The sequence below is a fragment of the Arachis duranensis genome, chromosome 3 (genome assembly GCF_000817695.3).
Source record: "Arachis duranensis cultivar V14167 chromosome 3, aradu.V14167.gnm2.J7QH, whole genome shotgun sequence".
NCBI classification, from domain to species: Eukaryota; Viridiplantae; Streptophyta; class Magnoliopsida; order Fabales; family Fabaceae; genus Arachis; species Arachis duranensis.
Genome location: NC_029774.3, coordinates 120127754 through 120152687, shown reverse-complemented (window position 1 = coordinate 120152687; position 24934 = coordinate 120127754). Strand labels below are relative to the sequence as shown.

The 24934-nt window shown below is 39.4% G+C and overlaps 1 protein-coding gene and 1 long non-coding RNA gene across 2 annotated transcripts; both read right to left on the bottom strand.

Moving 5' to 3' along the window:
• Positions 1-18546: 18546 nt before the first annotated feature.
• Positions 18547-20415, bottom strand: LOC127745806 (uncharacterized). The gene is made up of 3 exons (XR_008007380.1): positions 19934-20415; positions 19288-19451; positions 18547-18982 (listed from the first exon to the last, which is right to left on the bottom strand). It is a non-coding gene; the product is annotated as an uncharacterized LOC127745806 (long non-coding RNA).
• Positions 20416-22982: 2567 nt separating this feature from the next.
• On the bottom strand, positions 22983-24014 carry LOC107480789 (VQ motif-containing protein 4-like). Its single transcript, XM_016100963.3, has one exon. It carries the CDS (start codon positions 23882-23884, stop codon positions 23162-23164), a length of 723 nt encoding a protein of 240 aa, XP_015956449.1. The 5' UTR covers positions 23885-24014; the 3' UTR covers positions 22983-23161.
• Between the last annotated feature and the right edge of the window lie 920 nt (positions 24015-24934).

The window sequence follows — 24934 nt, the reverse complement described above, 5'->3', positions numbered from 1 at the left end:
TTTTTGAATGCAGAACGTTTCACTTCCTTTGAAAACGTGCACTTTTGGATTAGCGTCCTAGCCTTGGGAATGTGCGAGGGTTTTTAATGCCCCATTAATTGGTTTTTGATGCTCCGTTTCTCTTGGCTTTTATTTTGAAATTTACTTTTCAAAAAACGTTTTTCTCCTCTCTTGCTTTTGCTGTGACTTCCCTTTTTTTCCTCTCTTTCTATTTTCTTTTGAAAACTTTACGTTTCTCGGTGTTTCTTCTTGCAACGTTTGTTTGGCGATCGTGAGTGCTTTCGACGATGATTTCTAGCCTCCTTGTCCTCAACCTTCTTGCATATTCTTCTCCTTTCTCAGGTTGGTTTTGCTTTCCCTTCACCGTTTATTTCTGCTGTGTTGTGTTTGACTTTGAAGCTTTGATTTTGACTGAGTGCATTTTAGAAAGCTTGAATTTTTACTGCGCCTGGTTTGTTACTGTGATGCATGCTTTTTCATTTTTTGTCCTTTCGTATGCTTCTGAGTGTATCTCCCTGGTTTGGCTCTTTAGAGCTTTGTCTGCTACTTTGCTGATTTCTTGAACTGTTATAGCCTTTTTTCTTTTGGCGGCTTGTATGATCTTCTTTGCGTTTTTGTTTTTCTTGGAAAGGGTTTCTGTTGAGACATTAGTCTTGTAGATTTTCCTAAAAGTTTCATTCCCCGATTGCCTCTAAGGATGCCCCTGGACCTTGGGTTGTGTCCAGGGGTTTTCCTTTTTATCTGTTATACTGGCACTGGATTGTGCTGTCCGAGCGGTTTTGATTTGATCTGGGATATTTTTACCTTTTTCAGTAATCCAATCTTTTTCTTGTTTGTAGGACTAGTTGGCCATGTCTTCTCGAAAAAATATTGTCGAGGCATCTCCTATGGTTCCTGAAGGGATGTCCGATTGGCTGGACTCTCTTGTCTTGCTGTGCGTTTCTTTAGCCGATTCTGAATTTTGTGTGATGCTTAGAAGGCATCATCGTGTCTGTAGCAGTGAGGATCAGGAGAGCAATACGAGTTAGTAGCACCTGATTCTGGTGATAGAGTTTGCTTCCCGGTCCTGACCCAGGGGGAGCGTCCCTTCTTCTATGCTTATGATTTCTTTTTTGGCCAAATGAACATCACATTTCCTTTTACCTCTTTTGAAACTGACCTACTATGGTCTTGTAACGTAGCCCCTTCGTAGCTCCATCCGAATTCGTGGGGTTTCATCAAGATTTTTCAGCTTGTTTGTCAAGAATTTGGTGTTACACCTTCTCAAACTCTTTTTATGTTGACCAAGCCTGGGACTACCAAGAAGAAAGCTTCTTGGATTTCTTTTAGGTCTGCCCAGGGGCACAAGGTTTTTTCCATGTATGAGGAATCTTTCCGGGATTTTAAGAATTACTTCTTTAAGGTCCGGGCTGTTGAAAGAGCCTGACCTTTCTTTCTGGATGAGAATAACGAGCCCTGCTTTCCCTTAGAGTGGCAGAGGAACGTAGTGGTATCTCGATATACTTGGGAGATGTTGAGCGAGGTCGAGCAGGCCTTTGTGAATGTTTTGGAGGATATGTGGGGGGAACCTCTTCATTTGGATACTAAAAAATCTTTGGGAGACCCCTCCCTTATTCGAACTGCTTTGGGTACTGCCTTGATATATTTTGTTTCTTGTTTTCTTCCTACTTTTCTCCCAGTTTGATAAATTGTTGTTTTTCATTTTTCAGAGATGGCCAAGAATAATGATGCAATGAAGGCTTTCAAGAAGGCGAGGAAAGCTACTGCAGCTCAAAACATCTCGCCCCGGGCTGATGGGGAAGGAACTTCCCAAGCTCCTTTGAAGCCATTCGTGCCGAGCTCTCCTGGCCTGAGGAGAATGATCCATACACCTCGGGTCCGTTTAGTGAATCCCCCTCAATCTTCTACTACTGCTGTGGTTTCTTCTTTGGCCGCCCCTCCTCCAAAAAGACCTCAAACTGTCGAACCTTTCAATCTAGATGCCCCGGATTTTGACCCTATTGATTTTGTGGACCAGCAGATCGCACCTTATGGTGCTCTTTCCATGGATGATGTATCTCTCCTTCATCACTCAGATTTTATAACTCGGAGTAGTGTAAAGATAGCTCATATGGGAGCTACTTTGTATCGAACTGCCCAAAATCTGCCCTGCATGCTACCAAAGCCTTTGTGGAGGAAGCTAAGCAAGAGTTTGATCGGATGAAGGGTCTAAAGGAGGAGTTTGAAGCGGACGTGGCTAAACTAAAGAAGGAGTTGGAGGGGGAGAAGGCCAACTCTCTTGCCCTGGTGGCCTCTGTGCGATTGGCTGAGGATGTGGCTTTGAAGCATAAAGAAAGCTATGTCACGTCCTACTGAGAAGTGATGTGTCTTCGGGAGGAGCTAGAGTCGGCCCGGGTTGATTATTCCGAGCTCCAGGGTCATCTTGTGGGCAACGTAACTGCTGCTTATGAGAACCTGAAGGAGCAGGTTCAGGTTATTGCTCCGGGAGCTGATCTTGCTTTATTTAGTTTGGATAATGTTGTGAAGGATGGCAAGATCATTCCCGAGGACCCTGATGATGATGATGTTGAACCTCCCTCTGAGCCTATTGCTAAAGCTTCTGTCGTGTCAGCTCCTTCAACTCCTGCTTGTTCTGTGGCCGATCCTGATTGCCAGATATTGAATCGGGATGACGGGACAGTGAACACATTGCCTCTCCAAACTCGCCCTCCTTCACCCCGAGTTGATGCTGCTAAGAAGTCTTCTAATGTTGACTGAGTTTTCTTCCTGTTTAATGTGGATAGCCCAGCTTGTGGGCTTTTGAACTCTTTATTTTTGTAAATGGTGTTTTGCTGACTGTTGATACTTTTTTGGGTTGCTTGTTTAGCAACTTTTATTTTGAAAAAACAAAGTAGTTTCCGAGCTTCTGGGGCTGATTTTGGTGGCCTCTGAATCTTGCTGTTATCATAACTTAGTAGTTTTTATATCATGTCTGCTTGCACTCGTCTTGGTACCTTCGTAGGTTGGGACTTTATTGATAATCCTCCTTTTTGGACCTTATTTAGGTCTCTTTTGGGGATTACCTTTTGTAGCTTTACATCTTTCTGGGCCGACTTTGTTATGTCGGGCCCTATCGAGTTACTTGATAATCCTCTTTCTTGGACCTTTGCTCAGGTCTCTTTCAAGGATTTATCTTTTGTAACTTTATCTTTCTAGGCCGACTTCGTCATGTCGGGCCCTGTCGAGTTACTTGATAATCTTCTTTCTTGGACCTTGTTCAGGTCTCTTTTAGGGATTTATCTTTTGTAAATTTATCTTTCTGGGTCGACTTCGTCATGTCGGGCCCTGTCGAGTTACTTGATAATCCTCTTTTTTGGACCTTGTTCAGGTCTCTTTCAGGGATTTATCTTTTGTAACTTTATCTTTTTAGGCCGACTTCGTCATGTCGGGCCCTGTCGAGTTACTTGATAATCCTCTTTGTTGGACCTTGTTCAGGTCTCTTTCAGGGATTATCTTTGTAACTTTTTGTAGGAGTCCGACTTCATCATGCCGGGCTCTTCGAAGTTATAGTAATCCTCTTTTATAGGGTTGGCCAGACCTCTTTCCAAGGCTTTACTTATAACTTGGGTTGTTGTGGCTGGTCTGACTTTTTGTGCCGGCCAGTCTTTAAGTTATTTTATAGCAATCCATTTTATTAGGACCTCGTCAGGTCCTTTCTATGGATCACTTTCTATAACTTCTTGTATTATTCTATTTTCATCTTTGCCGATTTTGTAGACTTTGGGTTTTAACCCTCGTTTTTATCGTGATCGCACAGTGAATTTTGGTTTTCACTCTCTGTCGATCTGTAGCTTTATAATCGGGCGATGAATGTTTCAGAATAATACGACTTGAGCGTTTGTAGATAATTTGAACAAATTTTATTAAAAAAGAATGCAAATATACATGGGGGGTTAATTTCCTAAGTAGGGTGATTTGTAGGTCTTGGCTGGGCGCCTCGTTAAAAAAACCTTTTCAGGAAAAAGAGTGCGCTTTGTCCAAGATCTTTAATCATCCCTAGCTATAGTACCTTCTTAGGTTGCAGGCGTGCCATGATCTAGGAAGCTCTCGCCCGTCGAGTTCGGAAAGCTTGTAGTAGCCCTTTCCAGTTTGCTGCCAGCTTTCCTTCTCTAGGTCGAGTTGTTCCTATGTCGTTTCGAATTAGAATGAGGTCGTCTTCAGCAAAGGCCCGCTGTATTACTTTTCAGTTGTATCTGGAGGCCATTCGTCGTTTTAACGCCTCTTCCCTTATCCGAGCTCTTTCTCGGATTTCTGGAAGTAAGTCGAGCTCTTCCCTTTAAAGTTGGGAATTGGCTTCTTCGCTAAAATGGATTACTCTAGGTGATCCTTCTTCGACCTCTACTGGGATCATTGCCTCCATTCCGTAAGCTAATCGGAAGGGTGACTCCTTTGTCGTGGAATGTGGAGTCATTCGATATGCCCATAGGACTTGTGGGAGCTCCTCAGCCCAGGCTCCCTTTGTATCCTGTAATCTTTGTTTTAACCCTGCTAATATAACTTTGTTAGCGGCTTCAGCTTGCCCATTGGTTTGGGGGTGCTCAACAGAGGTGCATTTTTGGTTAATCCGTCCGTTTGAGATGTTTTGACCCATGTCCGGGATGTTTTTAAGTAATCCACTCTTCTTTTCTTTTTGTAGGATTTAGTTGACCTTATGTCTTCCCAAAATAACGTTGTAGAGATGCCTTCCCAGGTTCCTGTGGGTATGGCCGATTGGGTGGACTCCATGGTTCTCCTGTGTGTCTCGCTGGCTGATTCTGAATTTTGTGCTCAGCTTAGGCAGTTTCATAGTGTCTGTAGCAATTCTGGTGATGAGAAGAACTATGAACTTGTCCCTCCTTCTTCTGATGAGAGAGTCTATTTTTCAACTCGGGTAGTTGATGGTCACCCTTTCTTTTATGCTTATGATTTTTTCTTTGGTCAGCTGGGTATCACCCTTCCTTTTACTCAATTTGAAATCGACCTGTTATGGTCTTGTAATGTTGCCCCTTCTCAACTTCACCCCAACTCCTGGGGTTTCATAAAAGTTTTCCAATTGTTGCGCAATGGCTTTGGTATTCCTGCTTCCCAATCTCTCTTTTTCTACTTGTTTGTCTTGACTAAGCCTAGAGTGGTGAAAAAGAAGGCAGCTTGGGTCTCTTTTCGTTCCACCCAGGGAAAGAAGGTTTTTTCCATGTTTGACGAGTCATTCCGCGACTTTAAAAATTATTTTTTCAAGGTCCGAGCTGTTAAAGGAACTCGACCCTTTTTTCTGGATGAAAATGATGAGCCTGCCTTTCCTCTGGAATGGCAAAAAGATGTGAGGGTCTCCAGGTATTCTTGGGACATGTTGGACGAGGCAGAGCGAGCCTTTGTGACTGTTTTGGAAGAACGCTGGGGTCAACTTCCCCATCTTGATACAAAGAAATTTCTAACCAATCCTTCTCTTCTTCGAACTGAACTGGGTATCTTGTGTTTTCTTTGCTGTTTGTTTATGTTACTTGTAGCTGTATTTCTGACTTGTTTGATTTGTAGCTTGACTTCTGTTTTATTTGCAGAGGCAATGAAGAATAATGAATCTATGAAAGCTTTTAAGAGGGCGCAGAGGGCGACTGCTGCCAGGAATATTGCCGCCAAGGCGGCTGGGGAGGGGTCCTCTCAAGTGCGTGAGAAACCAGCAGTGCCGAGTTCCCCCAAGGTGAAGAAAGTGATTCCGACACCTCGGGCCCGCTTGGTGGATCCTGACCCTACTTCTGCCATTCCATCTGTTGCCCCTCCAAGTAAGAAGCAAAAGACGGTTGAGCCGTTTGACCTCAATGCCCCTGACTTCAATGCTATCCAGTTCATAGATCAACAAATTGGGCCCTATGGTACCCTCTCAATGGACGATGTGTCCATCCTCCATCATTTGGAATTTATGGCCCAGAATCACGTGCAGATGGCGTTTATGGCGGCCACTATACACCAGAGTGCTCAAAGTCTCCCTCTTCATGCCACCAAGGCATTTATGGAGGAGGCTGAAGGAGGAGCTCAAATTAAAGGTGACCAAGTTAGAGAAGGATCTAGAAAATGAGAAGGCGAGTTCTCTTTCGCTGGCGGCTTCTTTGAGGTTGGCCGAGGACACAGCCCTGATGCATAAGGAGAGTTACGTCACGACTTATCGGGAGGTGATGCGCCTGAGGGAGGAGTTGAACAATGCCCGGGAGGATTATTCTGAGCTCCAAGGTTATCTCGTGGGTAGTGTGACTACTGCTTACTAGAACTTAAAGGAGCAAGTTCGGGTCATTGCCCCCGAGGCCGATCTCACCCCTTTTAGCCTAGACAATGTTGTCAGGGATGGCAAGATTATTCCTGATGACGATGGTGATGATGATGCTGATCTTCCTCCTGTGTCCTCTGCCAAAGTGTCGACTTTTTCTGTTCTTCCGGTTGCGCCTGATTCGGATTGCCAGGTTCTGAACCGGGAAGATGGAACTGTAGATGCCGTGCCTATTCAGACTCGTCCGCCTTCTCCTTGTCCTGATGATGCCAAGGAAGTTCCTGAAACTTGTTGATCTGTATCTGGCCCGGCTTGTGGGCTTTTGAAACTTTTTTATTTAATTGCTGACTCTTCTTAGTTGCTTTATCTAGCAGCTTTTATATTTTGAACAATAGCTTGCTGTCTTTCGGTGGTAAGTTTTGGTGGCCTTTTACGGCCTTTTCTTAAAAAAGTAGTTTTTTGACTTGGTATCTACTTCTGTTTGCTGATGTTTGAAATCTTGCAGCTTGACCTCCTCAGATTGTTTTATTTTATTTGTTTGTAGTTTTGATCCTTTGAGGTTGTGACTCAGGAGTCCAACTTGTTTCTTAATGGGTCTTTTGCGCTGGTCCCTCTTTTAGTTATTTCTGTAATCCTCTTTTTTTTTGGACCTTTGTTTAGGTCTCTTTTCAGTGATTACTTTGATAACTTTGAGGCGGTAGGAGTCCGACTTGGTTATGCCGGTCTCCTTTAAGTTATTTTTTGTAGTCCTCTTTCTTGGATCTTTGTCAGATCTCTTTCAGGGACTACTTGTATAACTTTTTAGTGATAGGAGTCCGACTTGGTTATGTCGGTCTCCTTTAAGTTATTTTTTGTAGTCCTCTTTCTTGGATCTTTGTTAGATCTCTTTCAAGGACTACTTGTATAACTTTTTAGTGATAGGAGTCCGACTTGGTTATGTCGGTCTCCTTTAAGTTATTTTTTGTAGTCCTCTTTCTTGGATCTTTGTCAGATCTCTTTCAGGGACTACTTGTATAACTTTTTAGTGATAGGAGTCCGACTTAGTTATGTCGGTCTCCTTTAAGTTATTTTTTGTAATCCTCTTTCTTGGATCTTTGTCAGATCTCTTTCAGGGACTACTTTGCATAACTTTTTGTTTTGGGCTGACTTGATTATGTCAGGCCCTTCTAAGTTAAAGTAATCCTCTTTAATAGGGTTGGCCAGACCTCTTTCCAGGGTTTACTTATAACTTGGGTTGACTTGGTTCGATTTCTTAGCGTTCGACCAGTCCTTAAGTTATTATTTTAGCGATCCGTAAGACCTCGTCAGGTTCTTTTTTAGATCACTTTTGATAACTTCTTACATTATTCTGTGTTCATCTTTGCCGATTTGTAGAAAGTGGTTATCATCTCTAGATCGTCCTTTGGGTGAATCGCGTTTTCACCTTAATCGGACGGTTGTCTTTATCGTGATCGTGCAGTGAAATTTGTTTTTCACTTTCTGCTGATCTGTTGCTTTATAATCGGACGATGAATGCGTCTTGAAATCTTTGTAGAACATCTAAAATATATTTTATAAAAAGAAAAAATGCAAATATATACATACGGGATTGCTTGAATCTCAACTTGGTGCCTCATTAAAAAACCTTTTCAGGAAAAAGAGTGCATCCAATGATGAGACCTTTGTCTTTTCTAACTGTAGTACCTTCTTAGGTTGCAGGCGTGCCATGACCTAGGAAGCTCTCGTCCCTCGATTTCAGACAGTCTGTAGTAGCCCTTTCCAAGTACTTTTACAACTCGGTAGGGTCCTTTCCAGTTTGCTGCCAGCTTTCCTTCTCCTGGTCGAGTTGTTCCAATATCATTTTGGATTAGGATGAGATCATTCTCTGTAAAACTTCTCGGCACTACCCTTTGATTATATCTGGAAGCCATTCGGCGCTTTAGAGCTTCTTCCCTGATCCGAGCTCTTTCTTGGATTTCGGGTAACAAGTCGAGCTCTTCTATCTGAAGTTGGGAGTTTGCTTCCTCATTGTAGTGAACTACTCTAAGCGACCCTTCCTCAATCTCTACTGGAATCATTGCCTCTATTCCGTATGCTAATCGGAAGGGGGATTCCTTCGTGGTGGAATGTGGCGTTGTTCGATATGCCCATAGGACTTGTGGAAGCTCCTCCGCACAGGCTCTCTTTGCATCTTGTAATCTCCATTTTAATCCGGCCAATATGACTTTGTTAGCAGCTTCAGCCTGTCCATTGGCTTGTGGATGTTCAACGGAGGTGTACTAGTGCTTTATATTCAAGTCAGCTACTAGTTTTCTGAAGCCTGTATCTGTGAATTGAGTGCCATTGTCTATGGTAATTGAATATGGAACCCCGAACCTTGTGACAATGTTTCTATATAAGAATTTCCGGCTTCTCTGAGCGGTGGCATTGGCTAGGGGCTCTGCCTCGATCCACTTTGTAAAGTAATCTGCCCCTACTATGAGGAATTTAACTTGTCATAATCCCTGTGGGAAGGGGCCAAGAAGATCGAGTCCCCATTTTGCAAACGGCCAAGGCGAGGTCACGCTAATGAGCTCTTCTGGCGGGGCGATGTGAAAGTTGGCATGTTTCTGGCATGGTAGACATGTCTTTACAAATTTTGTAGCTTCTTTCTGTAGAGTTGGCCAATAAAATCCCGTCCGGAGCACTTTTTTGGCGAGAGCTCGTGCTCCGAGATGATTGCCACAAATGCCGCCGTGTATTTCTTCTAGCACTTCCCTTGTGTTGGAGATCGGCACGTATTTTAGTAAAGGTGTTGAGATTCCTCTTTTGTACAGGATGTTGTTTATGATGGTGTAGTACTGTGCCTCCCTTTTTAACCTCCTTTCCTCCTTTTCTTCTGCGGGGAGCGTTCCTGTTTTGAGGTAGTTGATTATGGGGGTCATCCATCCTTAGTCCTGACTTGTTATAGTCAGGGCTTTTTCTTCTTCCGAGATTGACGGGTTTTGCAATATTTCCTGGATGAAGCTCCTATTGTTGCCCCCTAGTTTGGTGCTAGCTAGTTTCGAGAGTGCATCAGCTCGGGTATTTTGTTCGCGGGGTATGTGGCAGATTTTATACTCCCCGATTTGTCCGAGTTGCTCCTTGGTTTTGTCCAAATATTTTTTCATGATTGGATCTTTGGCTTGGTAACTCCCTGTTATTTGTGATGTGACCACTTATGAATCACTGTAAATGTTGAGTTTTTGAGCTCCGACCTCTGTAGCCAGCTTCAAGCCAGCTAATAATACTTCATATTCTGCCTGGTTGTTTGAGGCCGGGAACCCAAACTTGAGGGAGAGCTCGACTTGGGTTCCTTGGTTGCTTTCTATTATCACGCCTGCGCCGTTTCCAGTTTTATTTGAAGAACCGTCCACGTAAAGATTCCATTCTGTGGGGGTTTCTAGGGCATCTGTGAATTCTGCAATAAAGTCGGCCAGATACTGTGATTTGATGGCCGTCCGAGCTTCATAATGGAGGTCAAATTCAGACAACTCGACTGCCCATTGTAGAATTCTGCCTGCCAGATCTGTTTTCTGCAATATTCCTTTTATGGGCTGGTAAGTTCGAACCTTAATGGTGTGAGTCTGGAAGTACAGGAAGAGTTGTCGAGATGTTAGAATGAGGGTATAGGCAAATTTTTCTATTTTCTGGTAGTTCAGCTCGGATCCCTGCAGCGCTTTGCTAATAAAGTAGACGGGTTGTTGCCCATGTTCGTCTTCTCTGACTAGTGCTGAGGCTATTGCCCGGCTCCCTACTGTGAGGTATAATATGAGCGGTTCTCCTTCTCGTGGTCGAGATAGGATAGGTGGCCGTCCTAAGAACTCCTTGAAGTCTTGGAAGGCTTGCTCATATTTCGTCGTCCATTTGAACTGTTTTCCCTTTCTTAAAGTAGCATAGAAGGGGAGAGATCTTATCGCAGCTCCTGCTAAGAATCGGGATAGGGCGGCCAACCTCCCGTTGAGTTGTTGTACTTCTTTGACACAAGTTGGGCTCTTCATGTTGAGTATGGCTTGACATTTGTCTGGTTTTGCTTCAATTCCCCTTTGTGTGAGCATGAAGCCTAAGAATTTCCTGCTTCTACTGCGAAGGTGCATTTTGCGGGATTGAGCCGCATGTTGTGCTTCCTTATAGTGTAAAACACTTGAGTCAGGTCGGATAATAATGTATCTTCGCTTTGTGTCTTTAAACGAGGTCTTTTCTTGATCTGGTGGGTACATGGGGATTTGATTGTACCCCGAGTATGCGTCCATAAATGAGAGACATTTGTACCCGGAGGAAGCATCTACTAGAGCGTCAATACTTGGGAGTGGGTATGGATCTTTAAGACAAGCCTTGTTGAGATCGGTGTAATCGGTGCACATTCGCCACTTTCCATTTGATTTTTTCACCAAGACCACGTTGGCTAGCCATAGCGGGTATTTGTCTTCTCTTATGAATCCGGCTTTCAGTAGTGCCTGTACTTGCTCGTCCACGGCTTGGGATCGCTCTGGCCCAAGTTTTCTTTGTCTCTGCTGCACCGGTCGAGATCCTGGGTAGACCGCCAACTTGTGACACATTAGCTTAGGGTCGATACCTGACATGTCTGCGGCTTTCCACGCGAAGAGATCGACGTTGTCTCGCAAGAATTGTATTAGTAATTCTTTTAAATCTCCTTTTAGGATTGTGCCGATATTGGTTGTTTTTTCCGGGGTGTCCCCGATCTGAATCTTTTCTATCTCGCCTTCTGGCTGGGGACAAAGTTCTTCTCGTCGATGAACTCCGCCCAGCTCGATTGCGTGGAACTCTTCTCCTTTGCCTCTGAGGTTTAGGCTTTCGTTATAACAGCGACGTTCCGTCTTTTGATCTGCTTTTATCGTGGCTATCCCTTTTGGGGTTGGGAACTTCATACATAGGTGTGGGGTCGAGACTATTGCGCCGAGTTGGTTGAGTGTTGTCCATCCTATGAGAGCGTTGTAAGCTGAACTTACATCGACTACGATGTAGTCTATTTTGAGGGTCCTGGATTGGTCTCCTTTTCCGAAGATTGTATGTAGTGGTATGTATTCGAGTGGTCGAACCGGGGTATCTCCTTTTTGCTTCATACTATTGATTGTTTCTTTTTTTCCCCTCATCTCCTTGACTTTGCAATTTATACAAATGAATGCAATGTAGTTTGTTAGCTTGATGAGGTCACATTTTGCGACCGTTGGTCTGTTACTCAGATTCTCAAGTGGATGCATTAGTATTTTACTATTTTCCCCCTCAAAAAGCTTCAAAATTGCTTTTGAAAGAAGAAAAATAATTTAGAGATAAAGTTCAAAGTTTGAAAACACGTTTTTTGAGGAGCTTTTTTCAAATATGACTTTTCTGGCACTCTTTAGAATCGTATATTTGACATGAGTAAAGAAGTGCTTTGTACTTTAATTTTTTACTCAAGTAATTGGCAATAGTAAACTAGTTTAGCTCTACCTTTGTTGAAGCTTTCTAATTCATCAAGTTACTTATGTCTAGCTTTGTTTGACTGTGAACTTGATCTATTTATACTTTATGCTGGGAGGATAATCCCTTGAGAGCAAGTTGGAAACTCCAATCAGTAGAGTTTGGGATGTTGACATCCAAGTTGCAATCGAGGATCTAGATATATTTTTCTTTTAGCAATGCCAATGATAGTGCTTGCTCTTATGAAATGGTGTGTTGTTTTAATTGATACTTTTCTTTTTGCAATTTTTTCTAACTGCAGTGACTTGCATAGGATTTTCTTTCAAGCTTTGTGTTTCTGGCTATTGGAAGGGTTGGTTCAAAGAAAATAAATCACAAAAGATTTCCTCTGCTTTGTTTTGTTCAATTCAGGTTTTTTCTTTCAACTATTTTCCCTCTTCTATTCGATTGGATGCTCCAGTAAATAATAAATACAACTATTTGTAGAATATAAATTTTGTTCCTCTAATTTCATCTATTATGATGTAGCTAACATAGTGCTTCATTTCTCACTCGATCATTTGTTTATTATGTAGGTGTACTATAATTTTCAATTGAGGAATAAAAGAAATAAAGGTAATAATTCTCTTAAATATGTTCCTATTATTATATCCAAGTACTTCTTCAAAGAGGAGCAAAGCTACAGATTTTCAGAATTTGAAATTTTTTCTTTTCTCTTAGCTAAGCTTTTTATGTGTAGTTTAAATACTAAATGTGCTTTTTATATTGTAATTCACACTGCAGGTGAAGGAAAAATCGTCTATTGGAAAGGTGGATATTGATGAAATTGCTGAATTCATTAGAGAATCTTATCCAAATAATGAATCAGGAATTGTATATTGCTTCTCTATGAAGGAATGTGATCAAGTACCTCTGATTTTACTTTCTTTTTCTAACATACATTTCATATATTTCAAATGTCAAATTTTGCTGTCAAGAAAACATAATGTGCTCATTTCAAGAGTTTCTAAGATTGAGTAGTATTTACCCTTAGAATGGATTTCACTAGAAAAATTTTTTTCTCAACGGTGTTTTTCACTTATCCTTTACATTAGAGGCGATTTTGTGGTAAATATAAAGTGTTGAGTTATTTATTATAACTACTATAAAGTATTGAATGATTTGGTGCTTGTTTCCATTTGAACTACTACTTTGGTATGAGTTTATAAATGTGATTTTTTAAAGCTCATGTATGAAATTGCGGCAGATCAAAACCATCACATTTTTTTTAAAACAAAACCTCACATAGATTTGCAGTGGTTTTAAAACCGCCGCAATTTTTTTAAAATACACTGACCAAATAGCGGCGGTTTTGAAACTGCTGCAAAATTAGTTATTTGATTTGCTGTGGTTGTGCCAGTGGTTTCTTAGAACCGTCGCAAAATTAAATCTCCACCCCATAACACACAACTAGGGGTGTACAAGGCCTGATCCGGCCTAAGCCCGAAGGATTTTGGGGCATGTTGGACCGGACCCGAAGTGGCCCAGGGCTAACCCGAGAAAAAAAATGAAACCAAACGGAGGAATGAAACCGGGACTGGACCATGGCTCGGGTCACCCGCCCCGGCCCGGTGGGGATCATAATTTCTAATTTTCTATTTTCTAGCTAGGGCACGCATTCACTTCACGCAAGCTTCACTGCCTCTGTGCCTCACAAGCCCTCTTTCAAGCACCTTGACCCTGCCACAGTGCCACCCTGAAAGCCCAGTCCCCTCTCAGCCCTTCCCCTCATGCCCTGATGGCGCCGCCGCCAGCCCGTCGCAACCCTCTCTATGCCTCTCACACAGCCACCATGATGGCGCCAGTCACCGATCCCTATCCTCAGAGTCACAACGGTGGTGCACTGCTTCTCGGTTCCCAGTGACGACATCTCTCGACGACGACGGCAACTGCAAACGGCGACGGAGCTTCTCTGACCCTCAAGGCTTGAATAACGATGGTGACAATGACTGCTTCTGCTGCTGATCTTCTTCTTCTTCTCTTTTCTAGCCCCTGCTCAAGTTCAGTTCAGGTAAATAATTTTTGTTTTGAATTTCTGATTAGGGATTTGGTTATTAGAATTTCTGATTAGGGATTTGACTATTGGAAGTTATGATTAGGGATTTAAGATTTTGATTATTAGAAATTTAAAATTTCTAATTAAGAATTTTGATAATTGTTCTGATTTTGTTCTTCCTGTTAGTGTTTTGATTAAGTCTTTATTATTCTTTCTGTTATTGGAATTTCTGATTAAAAAATTTGATTATTGAAATTTATGATTTTGATAGGATAGAAAACATAGGAACATTGAGATGGTGTTGACTGAAAAATTATGTGTTATTGTGTATATTTGTCTTGTTTTCAAAACAGATTTGTGTCTTGTAATGTGTATAGAAGTGTTTGGATTTTGGAGTGGAAGAACACTAGAACTTAAGGACAGTGGATATAGATAGTTTAGAGGTTTAAAATTTGGTGGAGAATTCATAAGTTGATAGTAAAAAAACTTTTATATATCAATTTAATCGAATATGTCAAATTACTTATAGATTTTTAACTATTAACCTCTAATGAAGATGCATATGATTTTTTACCTTAAAATTAGGAGATTCTAATTAAATATTGATTTTATTTGTTTAGGATACGAATAATGGGAGGAGAAGATAATTGTGTTCCTCTACCAATCATCGAAGAGAACAAAACAATGGAAATTGAAGCTGAAAATCTTGCTATTCCTACTCCTGTTATTGATGCCTCCACAATCACCGAAGATAATTGTGTTCCTTCACCTAATGCACCACAACTAGATGAAGAAAACAAAGATGCAAACAATGAATATCTAGAAGTTATTCGTAAGGGGAAAAAATCATATGTTTGGCAGAATTTTACTGAACTTCCGTTGATTGAGACAAAGGGACAACATCAGGCTAAATGTAATCATTGCCAGGAAAATATAGTTATCACCCTGCTAAATAATCTCTTGTATGAAAATGTGTAATTTTACATGTTTTGTAATTTTTAGGTTTTACTAATGTATCCATATCACAAGGAACAAGTTGACAACATTAATAGCAATTGATGGATCATGACTATTCTTCTGTGGTTAATGTTTTGTGTTATAAAGACTATGAATTAAAGTTCTATGTTTAGGAAGTACAAGACTTTAGCATAATATTTTGTGTTATTTGTATGTGACTTAACTATTTGGTCTTATTAGACAATATTAGTATTGATTGTGGTTATGCTTTAATTTTAGATAATGGTTGGTTCTGTTATAATTTTTTAAGTGAATTTTACTATGTGCTTGTGAAATAATGATTGAAAATTTAGAAATTTTTACATGCTAAAGACTCGGTTTTCACCCGGCTCGAATGTGTGTAGGTTTCATTGGGTCTAGGCTCGGATTAGAGTCTAAAAATTAGACCCGGTATATTTTCGGGTCGGGTCTAAATGAGGCCAAACCTGGTGTGGCCCGGCCCATATACATCCCTACCCGCAACGTTTCTGAAAACGTTGATATGTCGTTTTGTGACGGTTTAAAACCGCCGCAAATTCATAAAAAAATGTCGCTATTCAACGTGTCTCGCTTAAATTTTATTCATTAGAAAAGTATACGGAACAGGTAGAATCTGCTAAGTTTTACCAACAACAATTAATTATTAATTTTAAAAAGAAAATTTAAATAATTAGTATTAAATAGAATTTGAAAGATAAGGATTAGGCAAATAGTAACCGCCCCATAAACGTCTCCACTCCTTCTCATCGCAACTTCAGAAGTGCCTTGGCTTCCATCGTGCAGACCACTGCATCGCCACCTCTGTAGTGCGTTGTGCACGTCACCACTCTCCTGTCGCACCGCTAGCTAATTTGTGTCACTCGCATCCACGCCGCTCGCCTGTCGCATCCTCGCCGCTCGCGGCTTGCATACCCAAGGCCAAGCCCGCATAAGCGCCACTAGATAGGGTGTAGAACCATTCTTTAGCCTTGTCCTCAAGAGAGAAAGGGAAAGCAAACAACCATGTGGCAACCTCATCGGACCCTTCCCGTCTAGTAGTTGAACATATGCGATGGAAGTCCTTGAGATGTCGAATAGGGTCTTGTGCGGGAAGCCCATGAAACTTAGGTAGGAGGTTGATTAAAGCAGTCTTCAATTCAAAGTTAGCATTCAAGTTGGGGTGAGTTACGTGAAGGGGTTGAAGGACATAATCCGGTGCACCCGCTTCCTTGATGGTAACTCTCCTCGGAGCATCCATGGTATTAGTACCTAGAACAAAAGAAGATTTGTTAGTGAGATTGATGGGAGTAGGATTAATGCCTTCTTTGAGTGACGGTTCAATGTTCACTTCTAGTAAGGTGGTTGAGGTGGTGAAAGCCTCTTCCCCTTTTCCAAACTTAAGCCGCCTCCGAGCTTGTCTAATATGAAACAAAGTTCGTTCTATTTCCGGATCAAAAGGGACTAAGCTCGGATTCGGTTGTGAACGCGTCATGCAATGAAGGGGAAATGAAATTCATTGTAACGAATGAGGGGTTAGTCGATTGAGCAATTTACAATGAAGTGCAACTATGTACATATATACATGCTTAATCCAAACAATAACATGGCACACTAAGCAAATTCCCCGGCAACGGCGCCATTTTGACAAATGAATTTTTGCCGGTATAGAATTTATCAAGTGATCAATCGTAGTATAGTCTAAACCAACGCAAAATCCATCATCAAACAAATCTACAATCTATATCCGAGAGCACTAGTCTCCCGAGTCGTTCTCCCTTGGAATTGCCAAAGTGTGCATCTTATTGATTTAGTAAGCCTTGTTGGAATTCTTTGAAGGTTTTAGCAAGGTAATGAGAAACAAACAATCAATTATCAAAAGACTTGGCTTAGGGTTGGCATTAGAAATTCTATCCTTATAGTCCATTCAATGTTGACAACAATTAGGTCTTGCTTCATTTAGTTATCCCCTAAGTATGGAGGAAAATCAAATGAAAACAATCAACTTGAGTCACAAGTCCTAGCTTCACCTCGTGGGAATCTAGCTTTAGTGCACTCCAAGCCAACTAGCAATCCCTAATTCCAAATCAACTATTGATACAACTATTCAACTTCTTCTAATGACCAAACCCTATGCCAAGTGTAAAAATTCTACTCCATAGCTAGTGTTGACATTTTATCAAACATGTGATGGGCAAAAAGGAAAGTCATAGTAGAAATGAGAAGAAAAAGAGAATTGAAAGTATTGCAACATAAGAATCTAACAACAAGCCTCAAAGAGTAGCAATGGAAAACAAATTCTCAAAGAGTTGAGGAAATTCAAAATTGCAACATTAAATTCTAGATCTATAAGAGTTGATCAATTACAACTACTTGAATTTGGAGAAGAAAAATCTATGACATGAATAGGATGGAATGAGAATTGTAATGGATCTCACCAAACTTGATTGAAAATTCAGAAAATTGGTAGAGGATAAACCCTAGTGAAAAGCTTGGAATCTTCTCCTCTTCTTCTCTCCTACAAAAGTGAAAACTAACTCTCCTCCCCAAAAATATCTAAAAAATCTAGCAAAATGAACTCCGTGTGTTTAACCCTTGCTCCCTTGGTCTTTTTAAGCCTTTTCCCGCCAAGGCATTTCACCAAAAGTGGGATTCTCAACTGCCTCCACGCCTAAGTCACGTGACTTCTTAAAAGAAACATATTCGCAATTCGGCGCGCACGCGCAAGGTACGCGTACGCGCTGTTGAGGCGTCTTGTAATGTGCGCGGAGGCGTGATGTACGCGTGCGCGTCCATGAGGATCCTGGCTTAGCCGCTACTCAAGCCGGCTCGTGGCTTGGCTCTTACTCTCGGCTTCATGTTGCTCTTATCCGCGCGGGCGCGCCAGGTGCGCGCACGCGCCCATGCGGGAATTCCCAAAGCTCAATTCTCACGCTTCCTTCCCTTGCACCCGTCTTCCTTCTCTTTTCCTGTCCATTCCTATTCTATATCCTGAAACCACTTAACACACAAGTCACGGCATCGAATGGCATCAAGAGAAGATTAGAAATGTATCTATTTTAGTGCAAAATGAGCATGTTTTCATTCATGAGGCAAAATTAGGAAAGGAATGCAAACTCCTCTATTCTCATATAGAAAGTGTGTGGAATCATTGATAAAACCCCTGAAATCAGCACAAGATAAACCTTCAAAATGGGGTTTGTCATTTAGTTTCATGAATCGTGAACTTTGGGTTGTAGTCAATTATGTTCAGATTATATGACAAATCATTATTTATTTCTTATTTATTTTTGTGGTCTTGATCAAAAGTTGGTCCGCTTTGCTAAAGGTAGGAGTTTGTATTCAAATATTAGATTAGGTGCACCAGAACGAATTAAATCTTACCTGATCTTAAGTAGTTACGAAATTAATGACATATCCAATCAAATTTTAAACAAAAGACACATCCATCACAAAGAAGTTTAAAACACAAGACACATCTATTAAGGACACATCTAACAATTAAAGACACATCCAAACATTAGTCGGTTAAAACAAAACAAGTGTTTAACAAATACAAAAAGACATATCAATGTCTTAACAGAGAAGGCACATTCACACTTAAATTTTTTTTACAAGAGATAACCAAAGAAATTTCACAAGTCTTAAAAAGCAACATCGAAGTTCTAAACAGAGGACACATCCATTAAAAACACATTGAAATAAGTTTTAAACAGAAGACACATCTATTAAAGACACTTCCAATAGAAGACACATTCATTAAAGACATATCCAAACAAATTTTAAACAGACGACACATCCAACAGAAGACACATCCAAGTATAAACCGGCTAAAACAAAACAAGTGTTTAACAAAAGCAAAAAGATATCATCTGGAGAAGCATCTTTAACATATCAAAAAAATTAAATATCTTTGCCGTCTTCATTTCTAACAACTTCTCCTTGTATGCTAATTAATCAAACAAAGCATCTTAAGAAACTACAATAGAATAATTTAACTAAAAATAATGAATCTACTAAGCTAGTACAATTTCTGCCTAAATGAAATCAAAGGAAACAAGGGAATGTTATGACATTCTACTTTTCGTTCCGAAGAACATACAAGTTGGCTTTCAACAAGTTTTTTTAGCATCTAATTATTTGTAAGAACCGGTGAGGCAAGGGTCTTATCAAAAGAATTCTCTATACTGCACAAGCTTTTGTTTCTTCTCCATCTATGCATCTCCCGGAAAATTAGAACAAGCTTCCATGTGATCAATCATTTACAAGTTCTGACTTTGCTCCTAAATCAACAACAGAATAAATTTTCCATAGTTATAAACAAAGACTAGCCATTCATAACTAATTCAACATCTCGTCATAAGCATATAGAACATATAAGCATACTCTGCAAGTGGATCAATTAGGTAGATATTAGCAATAAAGCTTTCCAAAACAAATAACTTGAACCTTAACTCAAATTGACACATCCCAATAGTCTAAACTGAGCTGCTAGATACTTATCATGATTCATGGTGGTCATTACTTCTCCTTGAATGGTGATGCCATTCAATTTGAATAATACCCAAAAGTTTTCCAGAGAACTTACTCGGAGAAATGTATTCATATGATCCAGCAACCTGGACATGGCACCGGCACCAACACCAGCACCTCTGTCACCCGCCTCACGCTACAAGGTCTTAGCAAGCCCAAAATTTGCTACATGAGGCCTAAACTCATGATCAAGCAATATGTTATTGCTCTTTACATGAACTATAGCAGGCACACAATCATAGGAAATTAGTGTTTAGTAATGATAGATTTTCGGTAAATTCAATTCTATGTTGTTTCCATTATAGCATATAACTAATAAAAAGACAATAAACTCATCATAGCATATAGCTAAAAATAGCAAAGTTACACTAAACATACATATAACCAAGTAACAAACACATAGTGGCAAATAAAAATTAAACGAAATTACACGATATGAAAGTCCAGAATCAAAATTCGACCTTAAAATCAATATACATCATTATATTCCCATTAAAATAAGCATGAACTAAAGGAGCTCAATGAACTGCAATTCAGAAAAAAGTTACAAGAAAATTATATGAAACTATCTCAGAAGAAACATCCAACTAAAATCAATGAAAAATTCATGAATCCAACAAAAATCAAGACCATCACATAAGAACCATGAATACCAAAATCGAAACAGCTATTGTTACTTAAAACCCTAATAATATACTAACCAATTGGAGAACACCGGGATGATTGCAGAGAGCAGTGTGCGACGGTCGGCGGCTAAACGTGGCGGAGTGGCGTGGACACAGAGGTTGTTGTTGTTGCAGCCTGGAGGAGGCAATGCGTCGTCGACGCCTTCAGACGAGAAGGACGCCCGCAACAACATCAACCTCCGTGTGAACTAGCATCGGCGGCGTCGACCTCTGTGAGTAGTAGCATCGGCGGGGTTGTGTTGTGGTGTTGAAGACGACGGCGTCCTCGCGGGTGGGCGGAGCAACTCGGGCTGCGCATGTGGCAGGCAGAGGCAGCGCCGAGGAGACCTATCGACAGAGCTGATGGGTATGCGGCACTGGAAAAGGATATGGGGGTTGGAGCTATAGTGTGTCCATGGTAACAACAAAAGAGCATAGGGTAAATTAGAGTTAGTGTGGTAAACTAGTGAAATTAGAATTAATTTGGATTAATTGAGGATGTGACTTTTGAAATTAAGTGAGTTTAGAGTCCAGTCCAATTAATGAGAAGGGTAGTCGATTATGTTGATGATTTTGTTAGGGGAAGGCAAATGATCGCATGCGACAACAAAACAAATTAAACTATACTTCATTTATTGATAGGTAATGAACCCGTATCAATCAATATTGTTATAAATGTAATATACATTGTTTAAAATGTAATTTTATAAATAAATAGGGTATTATTTATAATCAAAATATTATAGAAATCCATAATGAGTTCTATAAGAAGAAAGGGGGTGGGTACGTCGATAATGGCATAATGCGACCAAGGGCTTCAGAGCAGTGCACATGTTAAGTTTCAAATTCCCAATAAATGTAGCACCAACCAAGAGTTGCAAAGTCCACAAAAATCATGTAACCCTCGGAACCAAACAAACGAACAAACAAACAACAAACACAAAGTTGTCACGTCAATGCCATGTTTTCTGGCTTTCCCATTTCTATCTTTTTCTTTCCTTTCATGATCACAATTTGTAGTCCCACTCGATTCCTCTGATCTTCTTCGCCTTTGAGTAAAAAAATACTGAATCCGAGGGCGGAAAAAAAAAGGAACTATCTATCTTTGCATCATTGCTTTTTACGGCTGCTCAACCTTTTTCCTACTACACCCTGACTCAAATGAAATGGGGTCCCTACTCCCTTCCACAGACGATAAAACAAAATAAAATAAAAATTTCAACGCCCCTTCATCACTAGATATATTTATGGGTACTAGTAATCATCATTTCATATCTCACACAATCAGGAAGAATAATCCAAACATACTACTCTTCCATATTAAACAGTCATTTACTAAACTTTTAAATGATTTTCCTTTTAAGGATTTAAGTGAATAAATTTTATACACGTATTCAATTATGTATTATTGCGAGAATATGTTGAGTCGGAGGGAATTTTAAGTGGTTTACTGTTAATTTGTGATGAAATAATGTTTAAAATGAGTCGTTGTCATAAAGGAGAATTTTGGTCGATTGTTGAAAGGATTTTACTAAAAATAATTTCAATTATACTTTTTGTGGTGTATAAAGTTCATACAAGAGAAGAGAAATTTGTGGTATGGGAGAAATTGAGTTATATTGCAGAGTTATAAGAGATTTCAACGAGATTGTGCAGGTGGATGGAGAAAGGATGCTGTCAGATTAACAGAATTTTAGTAAGAATTAGATAAAAAAAATATGCAACTGGTGCACTTCTGTTTTAACGATCTTGCAATTGGATTGACAGAATTTTAGTAAGATTAGAGTGATTAAAGATATTTCCATGAATACAAAATTAGGAGTACAAAATCAAGAATACACTATAAAAAAGAGGAACACAAAAAATGGTTGATGAGTTTTTTTTGTAATTTTTTTAATTTTTTTATTTGCTTGTTCTTCTTGTTCCACTTATTATTATGTTGAGCTCTCTTGTTAAAAAAATACTTATTTAACATAATGTATCAATTTTTTAATTTTTAAAATAAGTTATACATATTTCTTCATTCTTTTCATATAAAAATCTCTTTATTATTATAAAATTGTCCACATTATTAGTGGGGAGAAACTCATAAAAATTATTAGAGTTCTTTTCAGACAAAGATACAAGTTCAATGACACACATACATGTACTATGTTGCAGTATGCTAAAAAAACTGATTTATTTTTTAGGAGTGATTTATTAAATCAAATTAAACTAATCAATTTTTTTTCATATTACAACTAAATCCTTCTTAAAAAAAACATTTTTTTAGTTAAAGTGTAACATGATAGGTATCAATCGTTGAGCCTATATTTTTACGTTAAAAAATTCTTACTATAAAAAGTCACTTTATTAATTTGTAAGAATCGTTGCAATGCTGAATTATGTACACAAACTACGTTGTATATTAAAAAATAGTGGATGACTCTATTGATTGAAATGAAAACCAGTTTGATTCTCTTTCTCTGTGAACGAAAACCGCCCTGCGCTTTGTTATAACATTCATTATTGTTATATTTATTGTTGCCAATTATTGATGCGTGCCCTCAGATTGAAGCAACCACAGAGACAGAGTTGAATCGCAGAAGAAGAAATTCAAACACGCCCATTAATGCATGCAAACATTTCATCACGCACACTAGTGTAAATTTAAAGTCCCTCTGAATTTCATAGCCACCCTGCACGACCTACATTCAAGAGGCTAGAGAAAGAGAAACCAATTTATGATCGTTGTTTATTTCAAACATTGTCTCTTACAATATTAATTTCCGATTCATCACCATGGCTTCAAATAATAATTATGTGTGTGTTAATTATGGGAATATTATATCATTAATCAGTTTCATATTTTTAAACGAGAACTTGCCTTTGTATTTGTTTTTCTGCATGCCCATTTAAAGAAGGATATAAAAAGAGTCAAAGTTGGGTTCTGCTTTCTCTTTCACTCACTCATTCACTCAGAACAAAGCAGGAAACAGAGCAAAAGAAAGTAAAGAAAATAAAAGGAAACCTAGAGTACTATTTTGCAAATACAATTAATTGCATAATAATAATAATAATAATAATAATAATAATAATAATAATAATAATAATAATAATTTATTTGATTATCGATCGGCAATGTAAAATAACTCCCCCATTACAATTTTAATCTCTCACCCTGTCTCCTCAGTCTTCGTCCTCATCAATGCCATTGATATAAAAGTCTTAAACAAAATCTAAAGGAGAAACGAAACCCAAAAAGAAATTTAAGAGAGGGGGAATCTAAGGCGATGAAGGAGAAGCTGCAGTTGGGAAGAGAGGGAGGAGGCGGGGTTGAGCCTCCCTAGGAGTGATTGCCGGAGAAGGATGGAGGTAAAACCCTTTCTCGTTTATGGCCCTCTCTTCAGCCTCCCTATCCAAAACAGGAGTGGCGGCGGCGGGGGAAGAGGAACGACCAAACGGGTCCGGATTGAGTGGAGTGACAGGGCTAAGAACCAGAGCAGGGAAATCGAGGATGCTCGGTGACAGCAATTCATGATGATGATGGTGGTGGTGATGATGGTGATGATGATTCCGAGGAGAAACAACGTTAATAACGTTAATGTTGTTATTGGATGAAGCTCGACCAGCTGGGGGGAGCAGAGGATTCAGCTTGAGATTGTTCCTCCTTTCGTAGAGCTTGAAACCCGATTGCTGCTGCTTCTTGTTGGGAAATGTCTTCATCGGAGGGATATGGTGCTGGTGGCAGCTCTTGCTTCCGCTGGGGGTGGCGTCCTTGCGGCCGGTTAGCATCTGAACAACGTGCTTGAAGGAATTACGGTCAGCCTGAATGAATGTTGTCGGGAAAGAACTTGCCGGTTCGGATCTCCCGAGGTTCCTCTGAAATGGCGGCAGAGGGGGTGGCGTTGGCGGCAGTTGGAGGAGGGCATTGCTGTTGTTGCTGCTTGTGCTGCTGTTAGGGCTGCCATGGTGGTGGTGGGTGTAGTACCTTCTTGGAGAATCCATAGCTTAAGGTTAAACTCAAACTAACAAAAGAGAGAAAAAAGAGTGTGTTTTGTTTTTGGTTTGGTAAGAAATGTTTTCGTAATCGCAAGGGGTGTAGGGCCCTCTCCTCTATTTTTTTTTTCTTTTTCTTTTTCGCTCTCACTCACTCTGTTCACGAGAATTTTTCTACGCGCCTTTTATAGCGTCACTGCCTCACTGCTGCTAGCTCACCCTTACTCAGCGTTGAACTCATTAAATTTTATTTTTAATTTCTCCTCATTTTCAAATTTAATTCATGGATCTTCCTTCCAATTTTTTCCTCTCCTATTTAATGATCTCTTTGGATTTTTCTTTTCTTCTTTTGACTTCAAAATTAAATCACTCTCTCTCCCCTCCCTCCTATATTATATATGAATAAATTTAGATCTTTTAAATTTTAAATTTTATTTTAAAAAATAAAATATAATTTTTTATCATTTATTTCATAAGTGAGATAAAAAAATATAAGAGAAATTATATTTTATCAAATAAAAATTTAAAATTCAAATAATCTAAATTCAATATAAATAATATTTGAGATTCATAATTTATTTTTTTAGCTTTTTTTTAAATATATTTATTTTTTATATTTTTTAATTATTGATAAAATAAATGAATAATTTTAGAGGCTACAAAATTTGGAAATAAAATTAGGATGAGTGTTATATACCTTAATATGGTAATTTTGTATGTTTTTTAAAATTATAGGAGGTACAGTGTTTAAAAAATTTTAAAATTTTGATTTGTGTTTAAAAAATAAAAAATTATGGAGTACACAAGATGGTCCGATCTGTGTACTCCAAATCTTTTTTATTTCTTAAACACAAATCGAACCGTCCGATTTGTACTCCGTAAATTAAATCATCCCACATTTTAAAAAAATTACTACGGTAGATCACAATTTAAAAAAACACCATTATTAACCTAATATTAAAAATAAAAATGTGAATTTTAGAAGTAATAAATATGTAAATTCTAAATGTTATATACAAAGAATAGTATTTGAATCAACAGACCGAATTTCTCAATCAT

Excerpts from the sequence above, each read along its gene's own strand:
- LOC107480789 (XM_016100963.3), bottom strand. The coding sequence starts at position 23,884 with ATGGATTCTCCAAGAAGGTACTACACCCACCACCACCATGGCAGCCCT.